At 40.3% G+C, this 26,104-nt stretch overlaps 1 protein-coding gene across 2 annotated transcripts in view; it reads right to left on the bottom strand.

The window, feature by feature from the left end:
- Positions 1–26,104, bottom strand: part of TBC1D14 (TBC1 domain family member 14) — a 110,433-nt gene that overhangs the window by 13,905 nt on the left and 70,424 nt on the right. For both annotated transcript variants that reach the window (XM_077815879.1, XM_077815880.1), the window contains 8 exons: positions 23,032–23,114; positions 17,684–17,801; positions 14,460–14,566; positions 13,378–13,458; positions 11,685–11,779; positions 9,386–9,457; positions 6,773–6,901; positions 3,031–3,140 (listed from right to left, as the gene is read on the bottom strand). In XM_077815879.1, coding sequence (XP_077672005.1) covers positions 3,031–3,140; positions 6,773–6,901; positions 9,386–9,457; positions 11,685–11,779; positions 13,378–13,458; positions 14,460–14,566; positions 17,684–17,801; positions 23,032–23,114 — 795 coding nt within the window. The remainder of the gene's footprint in view (positions 1–3,030; positions 3,141–6,772; positions 6,902–9,385; positions 9,458–11,684; positions 11,780–13,377; positions 13,459–14,459; positions 14,567–17,683; positions 17,802–23,031; positions 23,115–26,104) is intronic.

The following is a 26,104-nucleotide window of genomic DNA, read 5'->3' as shown; positions in this document are numbered from 1 at the left end:
CCATACACATACACACACTACCTACACCACAGCTTTTCCATTCCAATTTTACATTAAAGAAGTGAACAAAATCCAAATACCCTAAATTTGCATTCTCCTTTGGATCTCCTGGTATGTCTTGTGCTATGTACCGGTCTCAGACTGCAAGCACCTTGGACCAGAGATGGAACAAATCTTAAAGTCAGCGAACACTGTATAAGCACCATGTTGGTGCATTAACAGATAATTAGCTCTTGAAGATCATTAACATATCAAACCTAGATTTCAATACAGACTCTCTATTATATTCATGCTATTTGGGTAGTTTTGTGTTCAAGGTCTTCAAAAGTGATTGATCTGTAAAATGAGAATAATACTTCCCTACCTCACAGGGGTGTGGTGAGAACAAACATATGCAAGCCAGAAGTGTTTTGAGATCTACTGATCAAAAGCGCTATATAAGAGGTATTATTTTTATTTTAGGAGCCTCAGTTTTGGAGTATTTAAAACTAAACATCTCAAAGTGCCTGATTTTCAGAGGACATATACGCAACACTTTCTGAAAATCAGATCCCTTCTAGGGGTCTCCAGTTGACCATACCAAAATAGAGGCACCCAAATTCATTTCCCATTTTAGACACTGAGCCATTAAACACCAAGGCATTTTCCAACCAAGTATAATATTTAAAAAATGTTAACTGTGCACAACAAACCAACTGAAAGGAATGTACAGTTAAGGCTGAAACGTAAAACAGGTTCAACCATTAGCAGAGATTTCTGGATGTAATCTGACCATATTTGAATGGTAATGTGGTTTTCCAGTCTCAAAACAGTGAGTTTATCCAACCTAGCCACAGCACAAAAAACTGACAATACAAACCTAAGTTACTTAGCAGTACTTATAATTTGAGGAAGTCTCCTGCACTGATGCATGTATGGATATACTGTGGCTGGTGTGCCAAACCCCAAAACTCTGGGGCTGCAAAGGTAGTTTAGGAAGGAGAAACACCTTTGTAGTAAGATGAGGCCCTGAAACAAACTCTTGTATCAGAGGCCCAGTCTGAGGCCTGAAGCCTGAACCAAAGTACTTCCAGGCATTGCTAAGCAAAGGCTGGGCTGTGAGCCAGAGGCAGGCCCCACTCACAGAAGTTAGCAAGAAGAGGGCTGCTAGAAGCAGGTGCATCCACACATAAATGCTAATAAGAGGAACTTGTGCCAAGATGGCATCAGAACACTCTACAGAGATAAGGAACATGCAGGTGCATCTTAAAGACAGGGTCAAAAGGACAACATGATGGATAGATTTGTTTGAACCAACATGTAACAGGGGAGAAGCAGCACCGTAATGTGTAAAGGGGCTGCACCTCAATACATCAGGAGGGATGAGTAATCTGTTCTGCACTTGTATAAGAATAGGTCTGGAACGGCACAGTCTTCCAGCCTAGGGGGCAATGGAGTGTCCCACCACTGTCTGAGCTGTGTCCATTGCCAGGGGGCACATATTCGTAGTATGTCCGGTAGAGTCTATAGGAAACTATTACTGTCCTTCGTTTGACAATAAACCTGGCTGAGTGCCTTTGTACCTTACTAGAAAGTCTGTGGTCTTTGGGGGTTCTCTCAGGTCTGCTGTGTCAGCTATCTGTGCAGAGCTGGGGCAGCACACAGAGGGAACACGCACGCAGCCAACTGTTATCATTGAAGAAGAGCAGAGCACCACACCGGTAGCTATTGACAACAACCTTTACAATAGCGTGTCTCCACTTATATTAAAGGAGCTTACGCAAAGGATACATTAAATGTGAGAAGTTATGATAACACACACTGATTAACCACTTTTAAACTGAATGCATCCGATGAAGTGAGCTGTAGCTCACGAAAGCTTATGCTCAAATAAATCTGTTAGTCTCTAAGGTGCCACAAGTATTCCTTTTCTTTTCACTTTTAAACTGTTAAGCCAATTTAACATGGAAATCTCAGGATCAGAATACAACATTTTAATCAAGACAAATGGTTGAAATCTTGCTTGATCAGCCGTTAATGAAGTTTCAGCTGCATACAAACCTAAACTTGCAAACAGTCCCCTTGGAGTTCTGAAGCCAACACGCTACCAAAACACCAGTAGCAGCCTCATATTCAGAGATTCAAATCCAACTCCTTTCCTCACCCTGAAACTTTAAGGGGTTCAGATTTGTGGTTCCATTTCTAGTCAAAAGGCACTAGCTCTGATTAAGGACTAACCGAAGGCAATTTCATATTTCAAAGCACTTTCAACTGCCAACAGATACTCTTTTGTTCTCTCCTAATCAAAACTTTATGTCCCTGTCTATACTTTAACTTTTAACTGGTCTGTACCAACTAGTGGCACAGTTGGCTATAAGCATGATTTGTGTCCACACACCCCACAGTTAAAACTCTGAAAACTAACCATAATTCATCCAACTAGATAGAGGCCTTAGACAACACATTTGTCCTCCTTATACCACTGACATATTGTTGTGTGGCCAAAAACTATCGTCATGCCTGTGCAACCTGTTTTTCTGGTTCTCCTTCCTCCCACCTCTGTGCAGAAAATCTCATGCTGCGCCTACCCATGTGCTGTTCTATATGCATGTCTCCTAGGCACTTTATCGCCTACTCATGCAGTATGGGATAGCTACCAGATTTTCCCAGAATGCACATTCAAATGTGTGGCAGATAGGGAGGTGCAAACTCTGACATACAGCTGTTTTGTGAAATAAGCTGATGCATGGACACAACTCAGCCATGGAGTATGATAAAAAGGTTAGAGGAATGTCACAAACTGCTTATAGAAATAAGTTTCTACTTATAGCGTGGATAGGAGTTTGTTTCAATTTTAACATAAAAACTAAATTTTAACAGTATACAGTTTTGAAACAAAGTTCTTTGCTGAAAGAAAGTACTTAAATAGAAATGCTGACCTAATCTCTACAATTTTTGTAAACTCATTGTTATCTATTATATAAACATGTGTATGACGCTAAAAGCTAGTATGTACACATTTAAAATTATACAATACTTTGACAGTCTTACCAATCAATAAGATAGATGTCAGGAGTCAAGTTATTTTTTTTGAAGTGAGCAAATAACTTTGGCAGATTTTCTTCAAAGAATACCTCAAATGCTGCAAAATAGGTCAACATCTGGGAAAAACGAAAGAAAAATCATTAGGTATTAGTGAACGGTTTTTTTCCCCGATTAAAGTTCTAAGGAACTTAATTTCAGGACCGCTTCTTGAAGCGGGCACAAAACCCCAACAATATGAATTATACACTGTAAAATACATAGCCAAATGTTTACACAAAGGATTTACGTGCCTGAATGTGCATGTATGTTTGAGTTCCATTCCTTCTACCCTCCTAAATCTGTTCAATGGAAGAAATTATTGTTTTGGATCTAGGTCAGTTTCCTTTCAGAAAGAAAAACACCAGCAGGTGAAATAAGCAATTTACTGGCTACTACACTTAAATGCAATGGAAGATTATTATGATTATGATAACTTAAGGGTGCTTTCCGTTTATGCAGTAATAATCTTAGACTGAATGAATTCCAGTCCAAAGAGTTTACAGCCAATAAAGTAAGGTTGGAAGCTAAGAAGTTTATTAACCCTTATTAGAGAATTAATAATGACAAGTTATACTCTTACACACAATTTTCACTCATAGTATCCAAAGTGATTTACGAAGGAGGGTCAGCATAATTTGCATTTTACAGGAGGGGAAACAGAGAAGGCTGAAGCTCACTCTTCAAATCAGTACCAAAGACGGAAACAGAAACCAGTTGGACTCCCAGTCCAATGCCCTACTAGACCTTTAATAAAAGGACAGAAATGGATTGTGAAATCTGATGATTAAATATCCAGATAAAATACAAAACACAATATGATGTGTCACACATGTGGAGAGGTAAACTGTTAAAGAGTTAACAAAATATTTGCTCTTTTCTTGCTCCTCCCCGATCATGCCTTCTCTCAATCCCACTGGCTCAGCAAGGTTCTTCCTTCTCCTCCCCCATTAATATATTTTTGGTTACAATATGCACCAAAACTAAAATGGCAGGAAAAGACTGAGATTCTCCCAACACAAATACAACAGTTGTGGTGGGAACAAGCGTCCTGCTGGTATGACACAAGGGAAAGTGAAGTAGATGGAAGGAAGAATGGAAGCGAGTCCAATTTTTTTTTTAAAGTCCCCTTTAACAAACCCATTTTCTTTGCTTTTTAATATTTTTTCTTCTTCTTTTCCATGTACATTCTGGAGCTTTTCTGTTTCAGCTGACTGGAGTGTTAAGCAAACGGCTGGAAAACTGAGCCAAGGAGCACAATAAGAACTTAGAGCAACCAATCACTGTGATTACATGGCACAGAAATTATACAATAATTGTGCAAAATCCCTGCATTCAATGTGTCATTGAGAAAAAGCTGTACAGTGAACATGCAAATCAGAACTAGAGTGCAGGGAACTGGAGAAAAAAAGTTGTCCAGTTATGCATTAGTAACAGTACAGAATTCCTGCAGCTGGCTGTGAATTCTATTGCTCTATAATGTAATTTAAAAAATCTAAATGTAGGTAGGTAATGCAACATCCAGTCCTAGCTTCTAAACTATCTTAATATTTAGATGTTAATGCCAGTACATACTAAAGCCTTGCAATTGCACAGCATTCCAGACACTGTATTGCACTGTATTCCAGACACTGTAAGAGTATGCAATACTCTTAAAATGGTCTGAAAAATTTGGTGCTATATTGCTTTCATTAGACAGTCTTACTAGAATTGAAATAGTTGAAGGGGTATTTTATCTTGATCCTGACGGATTAATTGGTAGGTATGTTTACTCAAGACTGTGTGTGACATTATAGCGTCTTCTACCATTTTCTTAAATATATGGCATGTTTCAAATATTGTGAACACCACAAGAGCATGGATATATAATTTTTATTTATAAGTGGAATAAAGTGAAGTTCTGAAATGAATATGTAACTATAGAGTCATGAAGTAACATGAATTTAATATAGCAAATTACTCAGCAAGATATAAAAAAAAAAAATCATTACATTACTAGAACTACTAGTAGTACTAACAGTGCTATAGCCATAATTGAACATTTCCAGATGGTTTAGGAAATGTTAAGAATGCATGAATAGTACATGTTGATTTCTCATTCTGGCAATCAAGATTTATTGAATTTACCTCTTGGATCAATAAATCTCATTTACCTTCAGAGAAGTTTAGTGTCGGATTATCATATCTGTTCCACAGATGGTTGAACAGGCACAGGAAGATTAAGTTATACAGCAGATCAGCGTTGGATCTGGAAAGACATCCCATCTCAAGCTCCCCTTACTAACCATCAGAAAACTCATCCTCACTTTAAATCATCCTATCAAGTCTGTTGCTTTTTCCTTACTACATAACGGTTGCAAGATTTTCCCTAGGATTTTAATCTAGGATAGGCAGTTGGGGAATACTGTAGTATTATTTCCACAATTTCTCACTGCCACCACTTTCCTAAAAGCATTTGTTTACTATACCTCCCATTTAGTTAATAGGGGCTAAAACTGATTTATAGGCAATAGTCCTGTGGGCTACCAAGGCACTAACTTTCCACTGGAAAAAAAAGTGGTTCTAGCAAGTATCACTCTGCTGCCAGCCTCCTGGATAATGTATTTGTGCGCGTGAGCATAACAGTGCTCCCTCTCTATTGCTGAGTGCAGCCAACTGGAGTCAGAACAAGATTGATCTTGCTGCTGCCAATGTGAATTGAGTTGCAACACGCCACCTTAAAGGCTTCTACTGCTGATGAGTTTCAGGAATTGCAACAGAGCAGTCACATGTATCAGTCTCCTATTATACAAGGGCTAGGGAGGAAATGCTGACAGTAACTCCCACAGTGATCACTCTGTTCCCGCTACCGGTTTTCCCCACTTGAACTTTTAAGGAACTAATATCCTATTTTTATGCATATACTTCTAATTTAAAAAGGAAAAATAGGGAAGATGTACAGAACACCACATATTTCTTTGTCAAACAAAGCGATTTTCAAAAAAAGTCATAAGGCAGCTATAGCAGATCTGTAAGAGTTAATGCAACTGGAATGAAGTTTGGAAATTTTGGTATGTTCCCCATGTAGTCTGTTATACATGCCAGCTGGGAATTTCAAAGAAGCATAAGGAAGTAAGGATTTGGTTGCCCAATTCCCTTAGCTAACTCTCAAATCCCAGCTGACACAGCAGAACTATGAGAGAGAGAGAAAAATGGGAAACCTGATTCAAATTGGTTTCAGAGTAACAGCCGTGTTAGTCTGTATTCGCAAAAAGAAAAGGAGTACTTGTGGCACCTTAGAGACTAAAGCTTTCATGCTCAAATAAATTGGTTAGTCTCTAAGGTGCCACAAGTACTCCTTTTCTTTTTGCTGATTCAAATTGTAGAGCATCAACAGTTTATTTTTAGCAACCTATTAGTTTGGGATAAAAAGTGGTCCAATCCATTTTTGTAAGGCTGTTAAGCTGAGTTGGGCTCCCATATACAATGCATGCATTAAATTGCACTTAGAATAATCATGCTCATAATAATCTCTGAGCATCACACAGTACTGGGCAGCTATTTCATTCAGTTTTCCCCTTTCAGTAACCTTTATTTTTTAACTGTTGCTTTAAAAATAGATGTTAGATAGAACTTTGAAAAACAGACTATGAACCCTTGCTGAAGTTCTGTCTTGTACCTGAACAGATCTTCAATATAAGCATAAAGGGAATAGCATTTCCTGTGTACTTACAAGGCCATGGTCCACTCGAAAAAATGCCATCTGACAGGGTTTATTCAGAAGGTTAGAAAAAGCAATGAAGGCGTCTGCAGTATCCAAATTCAAGATCAATACTGCAGCTATGAATGACATGCCCTGAACCTAAAGAAAGAAGATACAGTGACTGGTGAGTAACCTATTTCTACAAAAATGTTGCCTTTTCACAATCATACTTGTGCGATGCACCACTGAGTTTTGTAAACCTTCCAGGAGGATGTGCTTATTGGGGCCACACAAGCATCCTCTCTCAAGGCATCAAATTTTCACAGCAGAGGTTCTAACAAGGCCACAACCATCTCAGCTTTTCAGTGAACCAAAGAGCCCTCAGGAAAAGGAAAGGATGACAGAAGTGTGAGTGTGCAGAGGCAAGGCTCTCAAATAACCAGTTACTTCTCCTTCTGAGGTGGCCTGTGCCTGGGTCCCACTTGCAGAAAGCTGGGTTGTGGCATTAAACAAGGACTGCTCTCCTGAAATATCAGAGCTAAACACTATGTTGATAGACAGAAAATACTGAATAAAGGCATAAATAGTACTACAAATAGCAGCCCTACAGATCTCTGATGGAAATAGTAGAGGCATGCCATCACTACTACTTTAGATCTGGGAGAGTGAGCCCTTAGTAAGGCCTTCAGGTATTAAGACTTACCCCAGCTAATGTGCCTCACTACTCTGCCACAACCACTTAGTTGACTACTGCTATTGCATGGACATTTGCAGCAGTTCTGATCGCAGCACCAGATATTTCTGAAACTATAAACTTTGGCTCCAATTGTCTGGCCTTTTATCAGACACACACACACACACCCACACACCTCTATGGAAGACCTCCCATTTGAAGGGAAGAATCTTTTCTGCCTGAAGATGGAGGAAACACTTGAGAAAGAGACCAGCACCAAGTCCACTGCCAGCTTTTGCGGTTCCTGAAACTTGACCAGAGGATGAGGACCTACACTTCAGCCTCCTACCAGTGCCACAGTCATCTTAAGTCCAGTGGTTTCTACCACCTTTAGTACCAGAAAGGGCAGCCTCTTCAACAAATGAAGTAGGACAATGGGAAGCGCCTCATATCTGCTTTACCACTGACTATTCGTATGTTTCCCTGTCTGCAAGACCTCAGATGTGGCATGTTTCCTGAGAGTCCAGAGACAGTTTAACATCTATTTCCCTCCCTTCCTCTCTTCCCTTTGTAGATTCTTTCATTCATTTCTTTGCAACATGGAGTATAATTTCTATTCACTGCTAGTTGCTGGAGGTGATTTGGTTAACATATGTAAAACTAATCCACTCTATGAGCTTGTCTACACAGTGACTTTGTCCACACCAGCTGGGCTGTAAACTCCAGTGCAAACCAGCATGCTGTGCACTAACTAGCCTATGTGGATCCTGCTGGCACATGCTACAAGTCCCCAAATGAGCATTCGTGTAGTCCTGTTTCAGACTGTACTATGTTAATGTGCACTAGGGAACTTTTAGTGGACCAGCAGGGTCCACCGCCATTAGGATTTACACCCCAGCTAGCATGGACTAAGGCACCATGTATTTGAGTGCTATGTTGCCTACTTAACCACCCATTTCCATCCCTTTTAGGGACCTCAGGTTTCTAATCTGTCCAACTGAGATTTCTTATCCTGATTTGCCTGACAATGAAGCCAAAAATGGTCTCTGCTATCCCTTTTCAGAGGCATAAACAGATCTGATGCTGGATCCAGGGACCTGGCCTCCTCAGTGAGGAAAGCTTGGAGCCTCTGCTGCCAATCCAAGTAGGCCTGAATTGTGAAGATGCAGATGTTTAGAACAGTGGGTGTACATACTGTCCTCCACGAACAGAGGACCATGAACTCTATCATATATATCTGCCCTTCTCCCGTTCCTCAGGAACCAGATCAACCAAAAATCACAGAAACAACTTCTGAAACATCGTAAATATACTAACTGACAAAAAAGAGGAAAAGGAAATTCTGGTTTGGGGTATTACCACCTCCTCCACTCCCACCCTGCCAAAAATAACTGATCCAGAGCCAGACTGAATAACTTTATGTCCACAGCTGGAAAAACAACTGAATGAAGCAGCTGCGGCCATATAGTCCTTTTATAACCTGCACTCCGACTGTTCAGTGGTGTGAGGGAGTTTACGCAGTCCCAATGGGTACTGCTTTACAGAATGTTCCAGAAGCTTTGCAGTGCTGGGGCACACATCCCAGAAGTGTGAACACAGAGGCCATCTTGGAGAAGAGATACAATTGTAACAAGCTGTCACCTCAATAAGACTGCAGTGAAATACAGTATGTGGTTCAGAAGAGTGACTTAACCAGATGGCTTATATTTCAATTTTCATTCAGCACATATGTGCGCCCTAGATTTTGTTAAAGTCTTATCTCTACTTCATTAAAACATTCAAATCTAGCAGTGTAACAGCAAAACATAAAATAGTGCACATATCCCTTGACACAACATTTTGTATAAAATATACCACAAGATAACCAAAGATGTACAGCAAAACCAAAAATGCTCACAAAATCATTTTAGAACAGCCTAGCAAGTGAACAGAAACACTCTCACATAATTGCAACATATAACTTCACTTACATAGCCAACATCGGGTCTGTAACATGTATAAGCTCCTAAAATACTGTGCAACGTGTCATGGTAAGGACCACCCTATAACGAAAAATAAAAAATGAATCGTACAACTTCTGTAAATATCCACAATATGAGAGGATCCAAAGCTGCGTAGAGGATTTAGTGTATGACTCAGGCTCAGGCTGTGGGGCTGCTTCATTCCTGTGCTCGCAAGATCCTAGAGCCTGGGCTCCAGCTTGAGCCCAGAAGTCCACATAGCAATGAAACAGCCCTGCAGCCCAATCCCCGTGAGCCTGAATCAGCTAGCATGGGCCAGCTGTGGGTTTTTCTTTGCTGTGTAGACATACCCTTAGACACATAGGCTAGTAATTTTAATAAAAGATGTGCCCAAATCCCCAGCGGTTCTCAAATTGAGGGTCAGGACCCTAAAGTGGGTCGCTACCCCATTTTAATGGGGTCACCAGGGCTGGCCTTAGACTGGCTGGGACCTGGGGCCAAAGCTGCAATCCGAGCTCCACCACCCTGGACTTGGGCTTCAGCTTCATCCCTTGGTGGGGGGCGGGGGGGGGGGGGGTCAGGTTACAGGCCCCCCTGCCCAGGGTGGTGGGGTTTGGATTTTGTTCTCCCCGCCCGGAGGGAGCTCAGGCTTCAGTTCCCCCTCTTGGGATCATGTAGTAATATTTGTTGTCAGAAGGAGGTCACAATGTGATGAAGTTTGAGAACCCTGCCCTAGACTTCTTTGAAAAAAATCAGAAACTTTCAACTTTTATGTGGAATGCATCACTAATGTGACTAAGGAACACCTCCCCATGCCTATTTATTCCAAACACATTCAGTTTGTCCAACAGGTTAATGACCAAAGTGCAGAAGGACAAGCATTAGAAACACATTACGGCTTTATGCATTGTTACATATTAGTACCAAGGAAGCTGAACACTAATCAAGTTGGTTTAGCTCTATCTATTAGACTAGCAGTAGGGTTGAGCCATGAAGAAAGGGAGAGTAAGAACAGTCGCAGCATATTAAGGAGGATTCCCATAAAAGCTATGTTAATTTCAAGCCCTGAGAAGTCTTACATGTTGCCATACATTACACTGAGCAGTCTTAGGCTCTCCTGAAATCTTTTATACTTATCATTCAGGAACACCAGACATGAATTTTACCACAAACTACTCATATATATTAATCACTTTAGTACAAACTTGCATGTTGGTATTTAAGACTTCTACACTGAGAACACAAAATAAACCTACAGTAACTCCTCGCTTAACATTGTAGTTATGTTCCTGAAAAATGTGACTTTAAGCGAAACAATGTTAAGCGAATCCCATTTCCCCATAGGAATTCATGTAAATGGGGGAGGGGGAAGGTAGGTTCTAGGGAAAATTTTTTCACCAGACAAAAAAGACTGTGCGTGTGCGCACACTAAGTTTAAAAAAAAACAATTTAATACTAGTACACAACGATGGTTGTGCAGCTTGGTTGAGGTGTTGAAGTCAGAGGGTGGGATATTTCCCAGGGAATGCCCTACTGCTAAATGATGAACTAGCAATCAGCTGAGCCCTCAGGGGTTAACCCATTGCTGTTAATGTAGCCTCACACTCTACAAGGCACCACGAATGGAGGGAAGGGAGACAGCATAGCAGACAGAAACACAGTGTGAGTGAGAGAGAGAGCGCGCGCGAGCTGCACAAGGCCCCTTTAAGTACGTTGACCCCACCCTAAGTTTACTGCTTTTTTAAATAGATCAGCAAGTCGAGACAGAAGCTGCTGCCAGGGAAGCTCCCTCGGTCCTGAACCCTGTAATGTCCCCTCCGCTCTATGGAAGATGGGGTAAGCAGGGTGCAGGAGCTGGGGAGGGGGACCCCCTGACATTAGCGCCGCCCCCCCCCACAGCAAGTAGGAGGCTCCCAGGCAGAGGGCAGGAGCAACACATGGCAGTCAGGGGAGGGACAGCTGAACTGTTGACAATTGATAGCCTGCTGGGCACCTGCCGCACAGGGAACTTAGGGGAACGGGGAGCTGCCTCTGGTTCCAAGCCCCCATCAGCTAGCTCTAATGGGCTGCTCTTCCTGCAAGCAGTGGACAAAGCAGGCGGCTGCCAAATGACATTAGAAGGGAGCACTGCACAACTTTAAACGAGCCTGTTCCCTAATTGATCAGCAATGTAACAATGAAACGACGTTAACCGGGATGACTTTAAGTGAGGAGTTACTGTATTTCAGTGCAGATTTTTCAAAAATTTGTTTTTACTACTTAAGTGTACACTGAAAAATATTGTGTGATTAAAAATTAAATCGCTTACTTGCTGAAAAATACAGAGATTGGGAAACGTTCTAGAAATATCCAGTTTTATTAATTCCAGACTTGCTTCCCTGTCTGCTGCAGAAAATCCAGCATCTGCAGAAATCAAAATACAATTTTGTGTTTAATACCTTTTAATATACACACACAGGCTTGAAGCTGTCCCATAGTGCAGGTTATTCCTGAATAAGTCTGAATGCAGTGATATCAGAGAGAAGAAGGCAGAATCTCCTTCCTTAGAGGTTTTTAAGGTCAGGCTTGACAAAGCCCTGGCTGGGATGATTTAGTTGGGAATTGGTCCTGCTTCGAGCAGGGGGTTGGACTAGATGACCTCCTGGGGTCCCTTCCAACCCTGATATTCTATGATTCTAAGGCACTACTGCCCAGTCAGGGGGCATATACAAACCCGTGTACCATACCCTAGGATGCCGAGGGCCTGCAGAGCAAGTAACCGCTCTGAAAAAGATTGGTTTTGCATAAGGGTAACTGAAATATAGAGACTGACAGCTTCTGCCCTACACCTCTAACTTCTAGCTAAAGGTTTTTTGGAAGGCACCTATGTAAATTTTCTGCAAAAGACATAACTAAAGTGATCCCATGTCTCATACACCGAGTAAATTTGGTATTTTGCACATTTAATTTGGCATTGCATTTACATTTACAGATGATGCAGAATTGTAATATTTCCCCAGCAACTTCTTAAATGAATTTTAATCAAAGAAAACATGCACCTACAACATGAACTTTTCCCCCCACAGTGTCCAAACATTCATATCTATTCATGTTTTGTCTGTCCTGCTGAGTATCATCAGCTCTACCTGCTTGGGTTTTTGAAGAGAAGGCAACGTACAAATTGCTGCTACCTAGCACTTACTCTAACCACATGTTGATATAAACTCTGGACAATGAATAGTCAAAGAAGCTAAAAAAACCCCAACTATATTAGATACCATCCCTATGGCCTAAATAAGATGTTTTAGTAAAACAGGACTTCCTTGGGAAATGCCCTTGTATAATGCATTCATGGTTCTGCTCATCATCACTCCTTAGAGAGGTGGTCATCCTCACAGATTAAAGTATCTTATTTCAAGCACCCAGATTTTTTTTCTCATCTTTTCTCTCCACACCCAACCAACTGGAAAAATCTCAACAAGCTGAGTCTGTAACAATAGGCTTGCAGCTCTCTCATGGGAACTCAATGTTACACTGAACTATTAAGAAAGCAATTTGCTACTACTAAAGTTTCAAAGAATTTAGATCTCCTGAACTAGAGGAAGAGAAAGCAACACATCTTAAGGTATTACAGCACAAACAGCAAGCTTAAAATATTTATATAAACCATTCATCCAAAAATCTTTAAGCTATTGGTAAAGGAAAGTTTTGCAAAGAACAGTTTTTAAAAATTATATACAACTGAATTTAAAGATACGTTAAAGAGGAAAATAATGCAGTAAACTACCGCATGCAAGAGATTAACACTTCATTTTTTACCTTCCTGCAGAAGTGTTTTTAATACCCCTTTACCAACCACATATCCCACACCTACTGTGATGATATTTCTTCCAGCTTTTTTAAACTATATTATTTTAGTTTAACATTTAGGAATGATTTTAAAACCACCACCTCTTCATTTTGTAATGAAGAGGAAGTTATCACACAATACGGAACAATATTTTGCCAAATAAAACATATACCTTCACATTCTCCTTCAGAGACTCCTATGCTAAGTGATCGCCATCTCTCTTTGGCACGAGCCAAGCAAATATCATAGAGTTCTGAAAAACAAGTACTTTTTAAAATCCATCTTCAATTACTGATTACGTCAGCATGCTAACAACCCCTGCCCCCCATAACAAACAAACAAACAAAGTAAGTATCTGTAAAGTAAAAAACTAATTGAATTTTAGGTAAGCTAGGGTGCTGGAAGATTTGTTTCATCAGGATATAATTTAGATGCAGTGAGCAGAAGTAACTGTCTGGGTGGAACAGATTATATAAATATTTCTTAGCATTTGTTTGGGTAACAGACCTCTGGCACTCAAAATTCCACCCAGAACTGTGACAACTAGCACACACTCTTCCAGTTCCATCCTATAGCAATTTCTGAGGTACACTGAACAGCCACAGAAAAAGCATATACAGTAGAAGGAAACCACAAGAGTATCGGCAAATCCACAGCATTTCCCTTTTGTTGTCATTTTGGAATGGTTAAAAATAAAAGGACTGAAAGAACAACATAGTACAAAATCAAGGAAACAGACTAATGTATTGCTGATATCATCATTAATGAACATGTGGGAAGGAGGACTAATTCCACAGCAGGTTTTGTTCCAAGTTAGTCTCTCCTTCACTCACAGACCAAGTGTCTCACTTCAGAATAAAACCAGTATGTGCACACCCACAGGCACTACATAATTAACAGTAATTATATGAAATATCTTATTTTCTATGGACTCTGAAATGGGGTTGTTAACTCTGAACATCTTTACTTATCAAAGCAATGCACAGCAATGTTCCAGAACTATGACTCAGACTGAGCAGTGGAAAAAAAATCCCTAGAACACCCCCAAAATTAAACACCCCATATGGAATAAGACGACCATACGCAGCGTGGAGCAAAAACACATGGTATCCTTAAACGAAAGCAAAGTACAACTGACTATGACTTCTTCATTCCCCCAAATTCTAACACATTCTAACTAAATGGAAGTCTCTCTGCTAAAGCATGATTTATCTGAGTGTCTCAATATGCAGACAGAATACATGTCAATCTCACCATGGGTGATATTTAACTCATTGCCGATTGCCAAGCTCCAGACTTTGCCTCTCACGCTTGGAGGAATACCTTGCCACCACAATTCTCGAACTTTACGGGAGCAGCACCTGTTTAAAATAAAATGTGTTCTACTGAACTATAGGTAGTAGAAGGTGTTGTTACTGCACTGGAGGATTCAGGCCCAGGTGTATGTCAGCTTGCTATGGGCCGCCTGAGAAATCAAATAGGGATTGTGCAGCACTCATTCATGCTTTTGTACTATCTAGACTTCGAACTTTGTTTTAACATTACCTTCTTCCTCAAACTGAAGGCTTTCGACTGGAACCCTGCAACCAAGACTGCTAGAAATCTGCCACTCTGTATGGGCCAACGTGAGAGAGACAGAGAGAGAAAGTGCGCAAGCAGGGAGAGTGGAGGGAGGATTAGGAGAAGGGAAAGAAAAAAAACTTTCCATTGCATGAACTAGAGACTGGACAAACCCAGGTCTGCAGTATAAAATATATTTCCATTCCAGTGATAAAAGATTATCTTCTCCCCCATTCAAAACCCTGCCCATGAGATGAAAATTTTCCAACCGTTAAGCTGTGTGTACTCTCCGGGAGCAGAAAGCACGGTACGTGGCTGCAGCACGTGAAGTAGCAAATTTGGAGATAGAGACAGCAAGAGTCAAAAACATTTCAGTGAAACAGTTCTAAACCATATTAAATTGATGGCCAATAATTCTAAGGCTGCTGTGAGGAAGATTGTGAAAGCATTTGAACACCAGTGGTAAGTGTGTTTAAGGGGAACGCAAAGCCATGGAAACATATCCACCTAACATACTGCTGTATTAACCACTGAATCAAGTGGATTTATTTTGATCACAATATTCTATTTTTCACATTTCTAAGGATCAGTAAATTGACAAGAAAGGCACTAACCGAAAGTCTATGTTATGCTTTTGTATAAACTAGAAATGGTAAGCTTTCAAGGCCCTTGTTTGTGGGATTGACTACTTTCTTTTATAAATGTCAGTCGAAAAGAGTTTTAGGGACAACTAATGAAGTAAAATTAGGACTCTTTCAATTATTAAAATAGAGATTTAAATTTTTAATTGGTTTTTAATTTCTTCTTTCTGTTCTCTAGAAATTCCTTCATCAAGTACCCGACACATTCCAATACACAGCTGGCCAGGATGTTTTTAATCTTTTATTTGCTTTTTAATCTTTTATTTATATCACATTTGATCATTATGGTATGATCATGCAAAGCTGACTTGTGGGGGAATTCTGCACCACTGTGCACATGCAGAATTCATGTCCCTGGCAGACTTTTTTTCCTCTGCAGAAAATACATTTTGCTGGAGAGGTGCTACAGTTACGCATTTTGCCCACCAAAGGCTACAGTGACACCAGAGCAGCCAGCTCACTGGCAATAGCAGCTGGCAGCTTTTCTCACAGCACCCTGCCCACTGGGCCAGGTTAGGAGGCGGGGGGGGGGAGAGGGGGGAGAAAGACAGAATGGGGCACATGGGCTTGCTATGGATGGTCACATAGACCACGATTCAGAAAGGCTAGTGGAGGGGACAGACTGGGCTGGGGAGGAATGGGGTGCAGGGCAACATGGGTATGGGGTGCAGGGACACATGGAGTCAAGGAAAGATGTGCCTGACTGATTGGGAGAGGCTAGGGGGTTAGGCAGGCTCTGCATGGGGAAGGTTCCCCAACTCGCTAACAATCCCTCCATTCCCCTTCCTCCTGTGCCTTCTCCCCCCGCAACCCTGTTCCATACTTCTCCCACCCACACCCAGCAACCTTCCAAGTTCACATGCAGGCGCTTTCCCCAGAAACTACTTCCTTCTCCCTCAGCTCCTCCATTACCCCTGACTTCCCAAGCCTTTGCACTGTTTAAGGGATGTGGGAAATAAGTTTCTGTATTGTCGTTCAAATGAATTATTATTCAAAATTCTGTATTAATATGCCTAATAAGGAATCTATTTGTCAAAAAACATGTCCTGAATTTTTTTTGTCCTCTGTATTGTTACAGACACACTCACTGACAGGCATTTTGAAATAAATTACCAAAATAATTGAAACTGGCATGATTATATTGTGTTACTTTGACAAATAAAATATGCAGAATTTTGTAGAATTTTAAAACATTGTGTATAGAATTTTTAATTTTTTTGCCACAGAATTCCCCCAGGAGTAAAAGTTCCATTCAGGAATCATTGTCTAAGTCAAATAAGCAGAAATGAAACAAATAAAACCCTTAAAAAACGTGAACAGCCGAATGTTACAGTAGGCAACACACTGATGTTTTTAGGCATGCTAACTGCCTGCACTATGTCTTTTAAAAAGTGTTAGCTGTGAAAAGAGGGGTTTGGGTTTTTTTTTTTGTTTTGTTTTTTTTAAACTATGGTTTTCCCTATTTCTTTTTTTCCAACCACTTGGTTTGGCATACATGGTGTATCCCAATGTAAATTAAGAGGATTAGTAATGTCATACCTGTGCTTAAATCTACAGACACATCTGGGAGTACATAAATCAAAAGCCCAAGCAGTCATGGAGAATCAAGTCCTGACAAATAGATGGCTGTAAGTGTTATTTTTTCTAGTAGCTTTCTAACAGAGGTCCCAGTCACCAACCACTCCCTGATCTTAGATTATTTTTGAACATCATTGCTGTATACCACATGCTGAAAAGGTTATTAGAAATGGACACAAATTAAACTCCCACACCAAGAACTAAAGCAAGATTCAGAAACTCACTACTTTTCATTAACAGCAGTTACAGAGAAGTGGCCATTGTGATGAAGCACATCTCTGAAACATGGGTTTTATTCCACGTGCAAGGGAGACCATAAATTAACATGCTCAAACCAGTTTAAATTATATGGCTGTATAGTCAAGGACTCCTTGTTGTTTTTGTAGTCAGGAAACAGAGGGCTACATGGCTCTATGTAATAACTATGTGTATAATATACTATGTTCAGTCTGATTGTCTAATTTCTGAGACTCTATTAAAGGTAATAAGGAAACTGAATTAACAAAATTCCATCATCTTTGGAGAACCACCTGAGTGTCTTCCTTAAACACACCAATTCCTTTTGCAAGTCACCTTTGACTGATATACACACTAGCTTCTGGCACCTCTAAAAATAAAATAATCTTGACTAATCCTTTACTATATATCAGGATATAGAAAGTTACCATTAAGCACGATGTAAAACATACTGTGTCTTACATAGTTTCCCAGTTGGGCAAGATTTCATTGTTCCAAATTAAAACTGCATTGCCAATGCTTTCTTCCAGTCTACATCGTTCTTCCAGTAGTTTCTTTCTCCTCTGGGCTTCTTTAAGCTCTGAAAAAAGAAAATTACAAAGTCAATAAAGGTAATACAAAAGGTAAGAGCCATTAAGGGCTTCACAGCCATAAAAATTCAACTTATTATATGCCTGAAATCACATTCACCTGCTCAAGCAATGCTAAAGAACATCCTAGACACACTACAATTTTCTATATGCCATCAGTAATCAGCAATGTCAAATGTGAACACAGTTCACAACTTAACTACACACCAGGATGATCTTGGATGGACTAGATGAAACATGAGAGAATTTATGGGATATGGAGTCTTTCACTCTCAGTGACCAGTTCAAATCTAACCAAGTTGGGTAGCAACTGAAAGCTATCATCTGGTAGCCTCTGTGGATCAAACTGATTAACTCAATCTAGTTCCTGGTAGATGGGTATCCAGATCACACACACACAGACAGAGAAACCCACCTTTCCTGGCAATCTCAGAGGCAAGGACTGTACAGGTAAGAATATTTGATTACTCTCTCATTCCTACAGGTGGTCCTCCAAGAATATAATTTAGGCCTATTGCTAGGGGAGCACACAAATCTTTCCATTGCTGCATCCTATCCTAAACTTATTCCATGGTTAACTAGAAACTGTCAGTCTGTAAGACTGCCACTCTAGCATCTTTGAGGAGCACTAAAATTTACTTCACTTACAAAAATTAAGACCTAGTGCTCTTGTTCATGTAACACTTTCCACATACTATAATACACATTTTTCCAGATGCATCCTGATCCTTCATTTTTTATGCACACAAAACTATTATTGGATTGAAACTTTTAATAGACTAAAGTGCTTGGGGAACAGGCTCCATCTTTCCTTTATATAAACATAACAAAAGGACATGATTGCTACATGGGAAACAATTGGGAATTGTCCTTTGTGAAACTGATACACAACCTTGAGTAGTTCAAAGTTTTCTTTGTTTGGTTAAGTACAGCGGGAGCTCTGCCTGAGTAGGAACCTCAGGACGGTATCTACTGTCTTGCAATGTTTATTTTGCAATAATTATTTTGTGAGCCTATCTATACTCATATTATACTTTCCTATTAAACAGGAAAATAGTAAGTTTTTATCTTCCCCCAATATCATTGTTTTCTTACTAGGGCTGTCCAACGATGATAAAAAATTAATCTTGATTAATTGCGCAATAAAAAAATTAATCTTAATTGTGCTGTTAAATAATAGAAAACCATTTAAATATTTTTGGGTGTTTCTACATTTTCAGATATTGATTTTAATACAAAGTGTACAGTGCTCAGATTACATTTTTTATTTCAAATATTTGCATTGTATAAAACAATAGTAGTTTTCAGTTCACCTAATACAAGTACTATAGTGCAATCTCTATCATGAAAGTTGATCTTACAAATGTAGAATGATGTACCAAAAAAACCTGCATTCAATAACAAAACGTTAAACTTTAGAGCCTAGAAAGTCCACTCAGTCCTACTTCTTGTACAGCCAATTGCTCAGACAAACAAGTTTGTTTACATTTGCAGGAGATAATCCTGCCCACTTCTTGTTTACAATTTCAGCCCAGTGTGGGAACGGGCGTTCGCATAGCACTGTTATAGCTGGCGTCGCAAGATATTTACGTGCCAGATGCACTAAAGATTCATATGTCCCTTCATGCTTCAACCACCATTCCAGAGGACATGCGTCCATGCTGATGACTGGTTCTGCTAGAGAACGATCCAAAGCAGTGTGGACCGATGTATGTTCATTTTCGATATCTGAGTCAGATACCAACAGCAGAAGGTTGATTTTCCTTTTTGGTGGTTCTGTAGTTTCCACATCGGAGTGCTACTCTTTTAAGACTTTTGAAAGCATGCTCCACACTTCGTCCCTCTCAGATTTTGGAAGGCACTTCAGATACTTAAATATTGGGTCGAGTACTATAGCTATCTTTAGAAATTTCACATTGGTACATTCTTCACATTTTGTCAAATCTGCAATGAAAGTTGTCTTAAAACGAACAATATGTGCTGGGTCATCATCCGAGACTGCTATAACATGAAATACACGGCAGAATGTGGGTAAGACAGCAGGAAACATTCAATTCTCCCCAAATGAGTTTAGTCATAAATTTAACGAATGCATTTTTTTTTTTTTTAAATAAGCGTAGTCAGGATGGAAGCATGTCCTCTGGAATGGTGGCAGAAGCATGAAGAGGCATACAAATGTTTCGCAGATCTGGCATATAAATACCTTGCAATGTCAGCTGCAAAAGTGCCATGCGAGCACCTGTTCTCACTTTCAGGTGACATTGTAAATAAGAATTGCACAGCATTATCTCCTGTAAATGTAAACAAACATTTTTCTTAGTGATTGGCTGAACAAGAAGTAGGATTGAGTGGACTTGCAGGCTTAAAGTTTTATATGGTTTTGTTTTTGAATGCAGTTATTGTATCAAAAAACAAACAAAAAATCTACATTTGTACGTTGCACTTCCATGATAGAGATTTCACTGCAGTACTTGTATGAGGTGAATTGAAAAATACTATTTCTTTTATCATTTTTCAATGAAAATATTTGTAATAAAATATAAAGTGAGCACTGCACACTTGGTATTCTGTGTTGTAATTGAAATATATTTGAAAATGTAGAAAAACATCCAAAAATATTTAATACATCTCAATTGGTATTCTATTGTTCAACAGTGCGATTAAAACTGCAATTAATTGCGATTAAATTTTTTTTAGTTAATCGCATGAGTTAACCGTGATTAATTGACAGCCCTATTTCTTACACATTGTACTATTTCAGGTCTCACAGAACAGATGTGATTAATGAATAGTAAGTCACTTTAAAGAACAATGTATTACTCCTGAAGGAATTCTGCACCACTGTACACATGCAGAATTGATGACTCCCCATAGATACCCTTCTGCCCCACAGAAAACATTGTGCCAGGAAGGTGCTGTAGTTACATGTTTCATCCACTAAGGGCTGCTGTGATGCCAGAAGAGAGGGCAGCCAGTTCAGCCAACCACAGAGAGGGAGGAGGAGAGGCTGCATTCCTCACAGCACCTTACCCACAGGGCCAAATGAGGAGGCACAGGATATGGGGGGCGATGGACAGAATGGGTCAGACTGGGGTGGAGGCACAGGAGGTAGTGGGGTGACAGCACTGAGTCAGGGGCTGAATGGGAGTGGGTGTGTAGGGCCCCTAGGGGTGGGGGAGTGCAAGGACACATGTCGACAGCGATGGCTGAGTTGGGGTGCAGGGCCACACGGGGACAGGACAGATGTGCCTGACTGAATGGGGGAGACTAGGGGTCAGCCAGGGTCTACATGGGGGAGGCGCCGCAACAATCCCTCCCCCGCCGTTAAAAAAACCTGTTCCACACTTCTCCCACCCACACCTGACAACCCTCCAAGTTTACACCCAGGCTCTTTCCCAGAAACTACTTCCTTCTCCCTCAGGTCCTCCATTACCCCTGACCCCCCAAGCCTTTGCACTGCTTTTAAGGGATGTGAGAAATAAGTTTCTGCATTGTCATTTAAATGGATTATTCAATGTTCTGTATGAATATATCTATTAAGGAATCTGTGTGTCAAAAAATATTTTTTGAATCTTTTTTTGTCACCTGTATTGTTACAGACATACTTGCTGACAGGTATTTTGAAATAAAATTACCAAAATAATTGAAACTGGCATGATTATATTGTGTTTGACAAATAAAATATGCAGAATTTTGTAGAATTTTAAAATATTGTGTGCAGAATTTTTAATATTTGGTAAAGAACGCCCCCCCCCCCAGAAGTAATATATTACCAGGGCTGCAGAGAAGAAATGGAATTGGAATAGCAGTATAGAGAAATGAAGGTGAGCCTCAATCTTTAGCTGGAGATGAACATGCATTTCTTTAGCCCTATACACAGTGTAGGAGTGCTTGTCCAATAAGCATAACCTGGATGGCGTACTTGTGCTCAAGGGGCAAGAACTGCCTACAGTACAAGCAGAGAGAGGAGAGAGGAAGCACTCCCTGGGATTGGTGCCTGTGAAATGGATATAGTGATATGGTGCTGCATGATCGGCACTGACACGAAAGGGAAGATTACATTTACTGCTTGGCAAAAGACACTCAAAACCCCTACAGTAAACACTTTCAGTAGAGGATTCAGAGCAGGCACCAAGCCGATCCTTGGTTCGCATCACTACATGGGGTCCTAGGCATGCTGTCCAGCAGGCTGGACATTATCTCCAAGGACTTGGACATGAACAAATACTCAGAAGACCCAGTCTCAGGCTACCCCTTGTTACCATACTCTGTCTGCCCATCACCATTTCCCACTGCAGGGAAGCAGTCAGACCTGGAGTCTGCATGGCAGGGTGAATCTACTATTCGCAGTGCCAGGTCCACCTGGAGTTCACAGCACAGCTAGGGAGAGGCTGAGGCATTTCCACTACCAAATAACTGCAGATAAGGAAAACCACTAGCAGGGCCTGGGGCACATATACCCATGTCAGTGAAGAGGACAGAGATTGCAATACAAACTCAAAAAAGTGCAGTGTTTTTGTAAAGATTCCCCTCAGAGTATTTAAGCCATGGGATGTTTTTTCTGACATGTACTGACAAAGAACCCTGTGCTCATCCAATAAGATCCCATTTAAAATATCCCACCTGAGGGATGCATTTCAATAGAGTTCAGTATTAGAAAGCAATTAAATACTTTGGCCAATGATTTTTCAGTGGGTTTGTGGAATCATGGGATTAGTAACTGTCACACAACTTTAGCTCTTCTCTGGAGGATTTTAGCTTCTTTTTTGAGAAATAGACCATCTGGGGAAAGGTGTCTGGATTCCTCTAGACTGAGGGGCTGCAAAAGCACCACAACTGGCTGGTGGATAATTCCCCCAGCTCAGCAGAGGCTATAAACAGTGACCCTTGCAGCCACTGGCCTAATGGTAATCTCCACCACCATTTGGAGATGCTGTACTGTGGAACAGGCCACTGGCAGAGCAGTTAAGGCCGCTGTAAATTAGAGCAGCTTATAGGCTACTTTAATTTATGTCATATGCTCACCAGCCTACAAACAGACCTAGAACCTGAGAAGCATAAGGATGATTTAAAACCACCTTTGCCCATTTTCCTGGATTGGGCTTTCTATAAGGGGCAGCACTGAATCTGTTCATCATATTAAAGGGCACCTATTGAGGCAAATATATTTTTAGGTTTAACATCCCGTTACACTTCCTGATGTAAGAGTAAATCCATCACCTCTTTTTTTTGCTTGCACCACCATTTCTTCGTACTGTTGTCTATGTTTCTGTGCTTCTTCTGCTGGTTTTGCAGGGAGGTTCCTTGATTAAAAATGTAATATTTTAGTTTGGCATGCACAACTTTAAAATCTCTGGGCAAAGTAAGGAGGAAGCATAACACTGCTACTTGTCAGTTTTTGGGGGAGATTTTTCCACAAATGACAACAAAAAGATAAGGAAACAACACTGACAGCATATAATCATTCTTCTACACAGAAAAAATGCTGAGCAATGTCCTTTTGTTTTGTAATTGGAGCACTTGTTTCAATGAACACACTGAATAATTTTCGTAAGCCAACAGAATATATACTGATGCTTATCCGGTTTACATGTTTAAGGCTGCTATACTGAATCAGAGTATTTTCTACAGCTACTTGTCAAGGATGCAAAATTTTCATTCTACCCACCTTGTTCCTTCCTGTCACACCCTCACTACACAGACTCGACCCACACCCCCTTCTTTACCTGTGCAGTCACATTTCCCAATTCCAGCTCTCTCCCTCTGCTCTCAGAGATCTTCTTCCCTATTTCAAAACTGTCCCTAACTCCTCTCCTCACTCCTCCAGTGGCAAGGGTCCTCTGTTCCACACCACTACTGGCTAATCACTGAACCCTAGGCCAACAATTTGGTGTTCATCTAAATACTAAAAGCCTGGATTATATTCTCACCACACAAGCACATTGTCATACAAAGATCTTTATTAACTTAAGAGTTAATGCTGCTGAAGTAATTAACAACCATTATACAAAATATACAACTACAGCATTATCTAAGTATTAAGGAAGTGACTAATACATTTGTATGTATTCTATTATCCTTTACAGTTTATACATCTAGTTAACACTGACATGTGACAGTATTACCTCACTCATCTTCTCTCTAATTCACCTTACACATTCCTTTAACAACTCTTACACAGAAGACAGCTATCTACTCTCAACATACACAACAACATAGATATGTTTGAACATCTAAGTCATTAATTCCATAATTATTATATTTGTGATGTATAAACTAAAAGCATTCATGAGTATGTGTCTTGTGGCTAAGAATTAAGGTTGTTATAGGAATGGGTAAGATGAGTTTTCATGCAACCATGTACCATTAAGCACATATATGAAACTACAAAGGTAACAGGTTATTCTGCATAAGTCACTTCCTGTCTTCTTAATGCCTTGGTTTCTTACAGGTGATGCTGTAGCTCTGTAAGTTGCATAATGGTTGAAAGTGAAAACAGGGAAGATAAGGAGTACACAGGGTTCAGTGAATCACCAAATAATCCCATTTAAATTTTTTGGGTGAGGATCTTCTCACTTAACCTATGCCTCAGGTATTAGCCATACAACGTGTGCCATGATTAAAGTTTGTGCCTTCTGATGGTGTTAAAAGTAGAGGAATCCAAAGAAAACATTAAAATAGCTAGTTTACATTTTTTAAGAGTTTCTCTTCAACTTCCCCACTCCCTGAAGTAGGCCTTTGAAAGGGGAATACAGATGACCCCCAGGCTGTGCTCTTTGAGGAAGAAGAAGCAAGGACGTATGGTGTTCTGTCAGGGAAAACACCAGCAACACAGCAGAACGTCTAGGTGACTGCCAGTACTGGAATATCAATTATTTTGCTTTTTGCCAAAAGCACCTGTAAGGCCTTTGTAGGAACTTAGTATAACTAAGGCAAAGTTAGGAGAAAGGGGGCAGCAATCACAAGGAGTGAACCTAACTCTATGCCCTTCCTGATACGCGGTGGTAAGCATCTGAAAAACAGAAAGTCTCTCTATATTTGACTTCTGGTTTGTGTGTGTCGGGGACTCATGAGACTGCAGACTCTGCAAAAAACACATCTGTATAACTAACAGGTTTAAAATGCGTGCTTAATCGTTTTTCTTTGATAGACATGTTGATGTAATTGTAGCAGTTACTAACACAAAGGGGGTAGACAGGTCTGAGGAATTTGGATTTGACTATCTGAATATGGCCTGGAATCCCCAGTGACAGGCAGACAGCTGACCACTTGAACCTTGTCATTTGACCATTTGAGACCCCTCCAGACCATAGGTAACTATTGTTTTGGGGTGCTCTATAACTTATTGTATTTGTATGTGCTTGAGACTAAATGAAGCAGAAGCTTTGAGTGAAGGCATTCCTGTGAGAGTGCAGGAGACCAATAAGTAAAGGCTTTAAGTGAAAGCACTTGACTTGGTGCGATTTATGCCAATCATCTAGCAGATAAAGGTGCTGGGTCTCCATTGATTTATTTCTTAACACCGCCTTGCAGAGAGAGAGTAAAATTATCAAGAGTTCTGGGTTTAGGGAACCCCAGGTAACAGTACCATAATGAGGAGGATCGCTGAACCAAAGGAGATGTCCACAGACAAAGCTTGGACCCAGAGCGTAATTCCTGGTGAAGGTGCATATCGATCCCCAAGTACCTGTTCTGTATATTTCCGACACAGTGATTCCCTGTAAGGAGGCTGCTGAAGCCACTGGGGCTCTCATAGAATGGGCCCTGACAATTTGAGGGGAAGGGGCTTTCATATGATCATAGCAAAGGACTATGCAGGAGAAAATCCTTTCAGGGAGTCTTTGGGGGAAAAAATACTTTCCCCTTCATTTTTTCAGCAATAGCCACAAACACCCTTGGGGACTTCTGAAAAGGTGCTGTTCTGTGCAGGTAGAAGGCTGGAGCCCTACTGCAGTACCATGGGTACTGTGTTATATAATTGATTATGTTTTGGCTATATATATATTGTATATTTCATAGTAAGAATTAAGGTATTAGAATAAATGAATAGGATAGTGGATACTAGTATTAGCCATTTTCTTTTCATGCCTTGTAAGTAACAGACAGGTTTTTGTCTGGGTCTATGTTAATTAGATTAGAGGAATTTCGGAGGCCCAGGCCCCAATATGGGAAAGGATAGTTATAAGATTTACTAAGGTCCAATTTATGATGCCTTTCTTGTTCAATATAAAACACTGCTATTTGTTACCTTTTGAAGGTCTCTGCAAAGAACTGTTTGTGTGAATGAGGAATG

Source organism: Eretmochelys imbricata, chromosome 4 (assembly GCF_965152235.1).
Source record: "Eretmochelys imbricata isolate rEreImb1 chromosome 4, rEreImb1.hap1, whole genome shotgun sequence".
In the NCBI taxonomy this organism is placed as follows: domain Eukaryota; kingdom Metazoa; phylum Chordata; order Testudines; family Cheloniidae; genus Eretmochelys; species Eretmochelys imbricata.
Note: the sequence above shows the minus strand (reverse complement) of the source record. Positions and strands in the feature narration are given on the sequence as shown.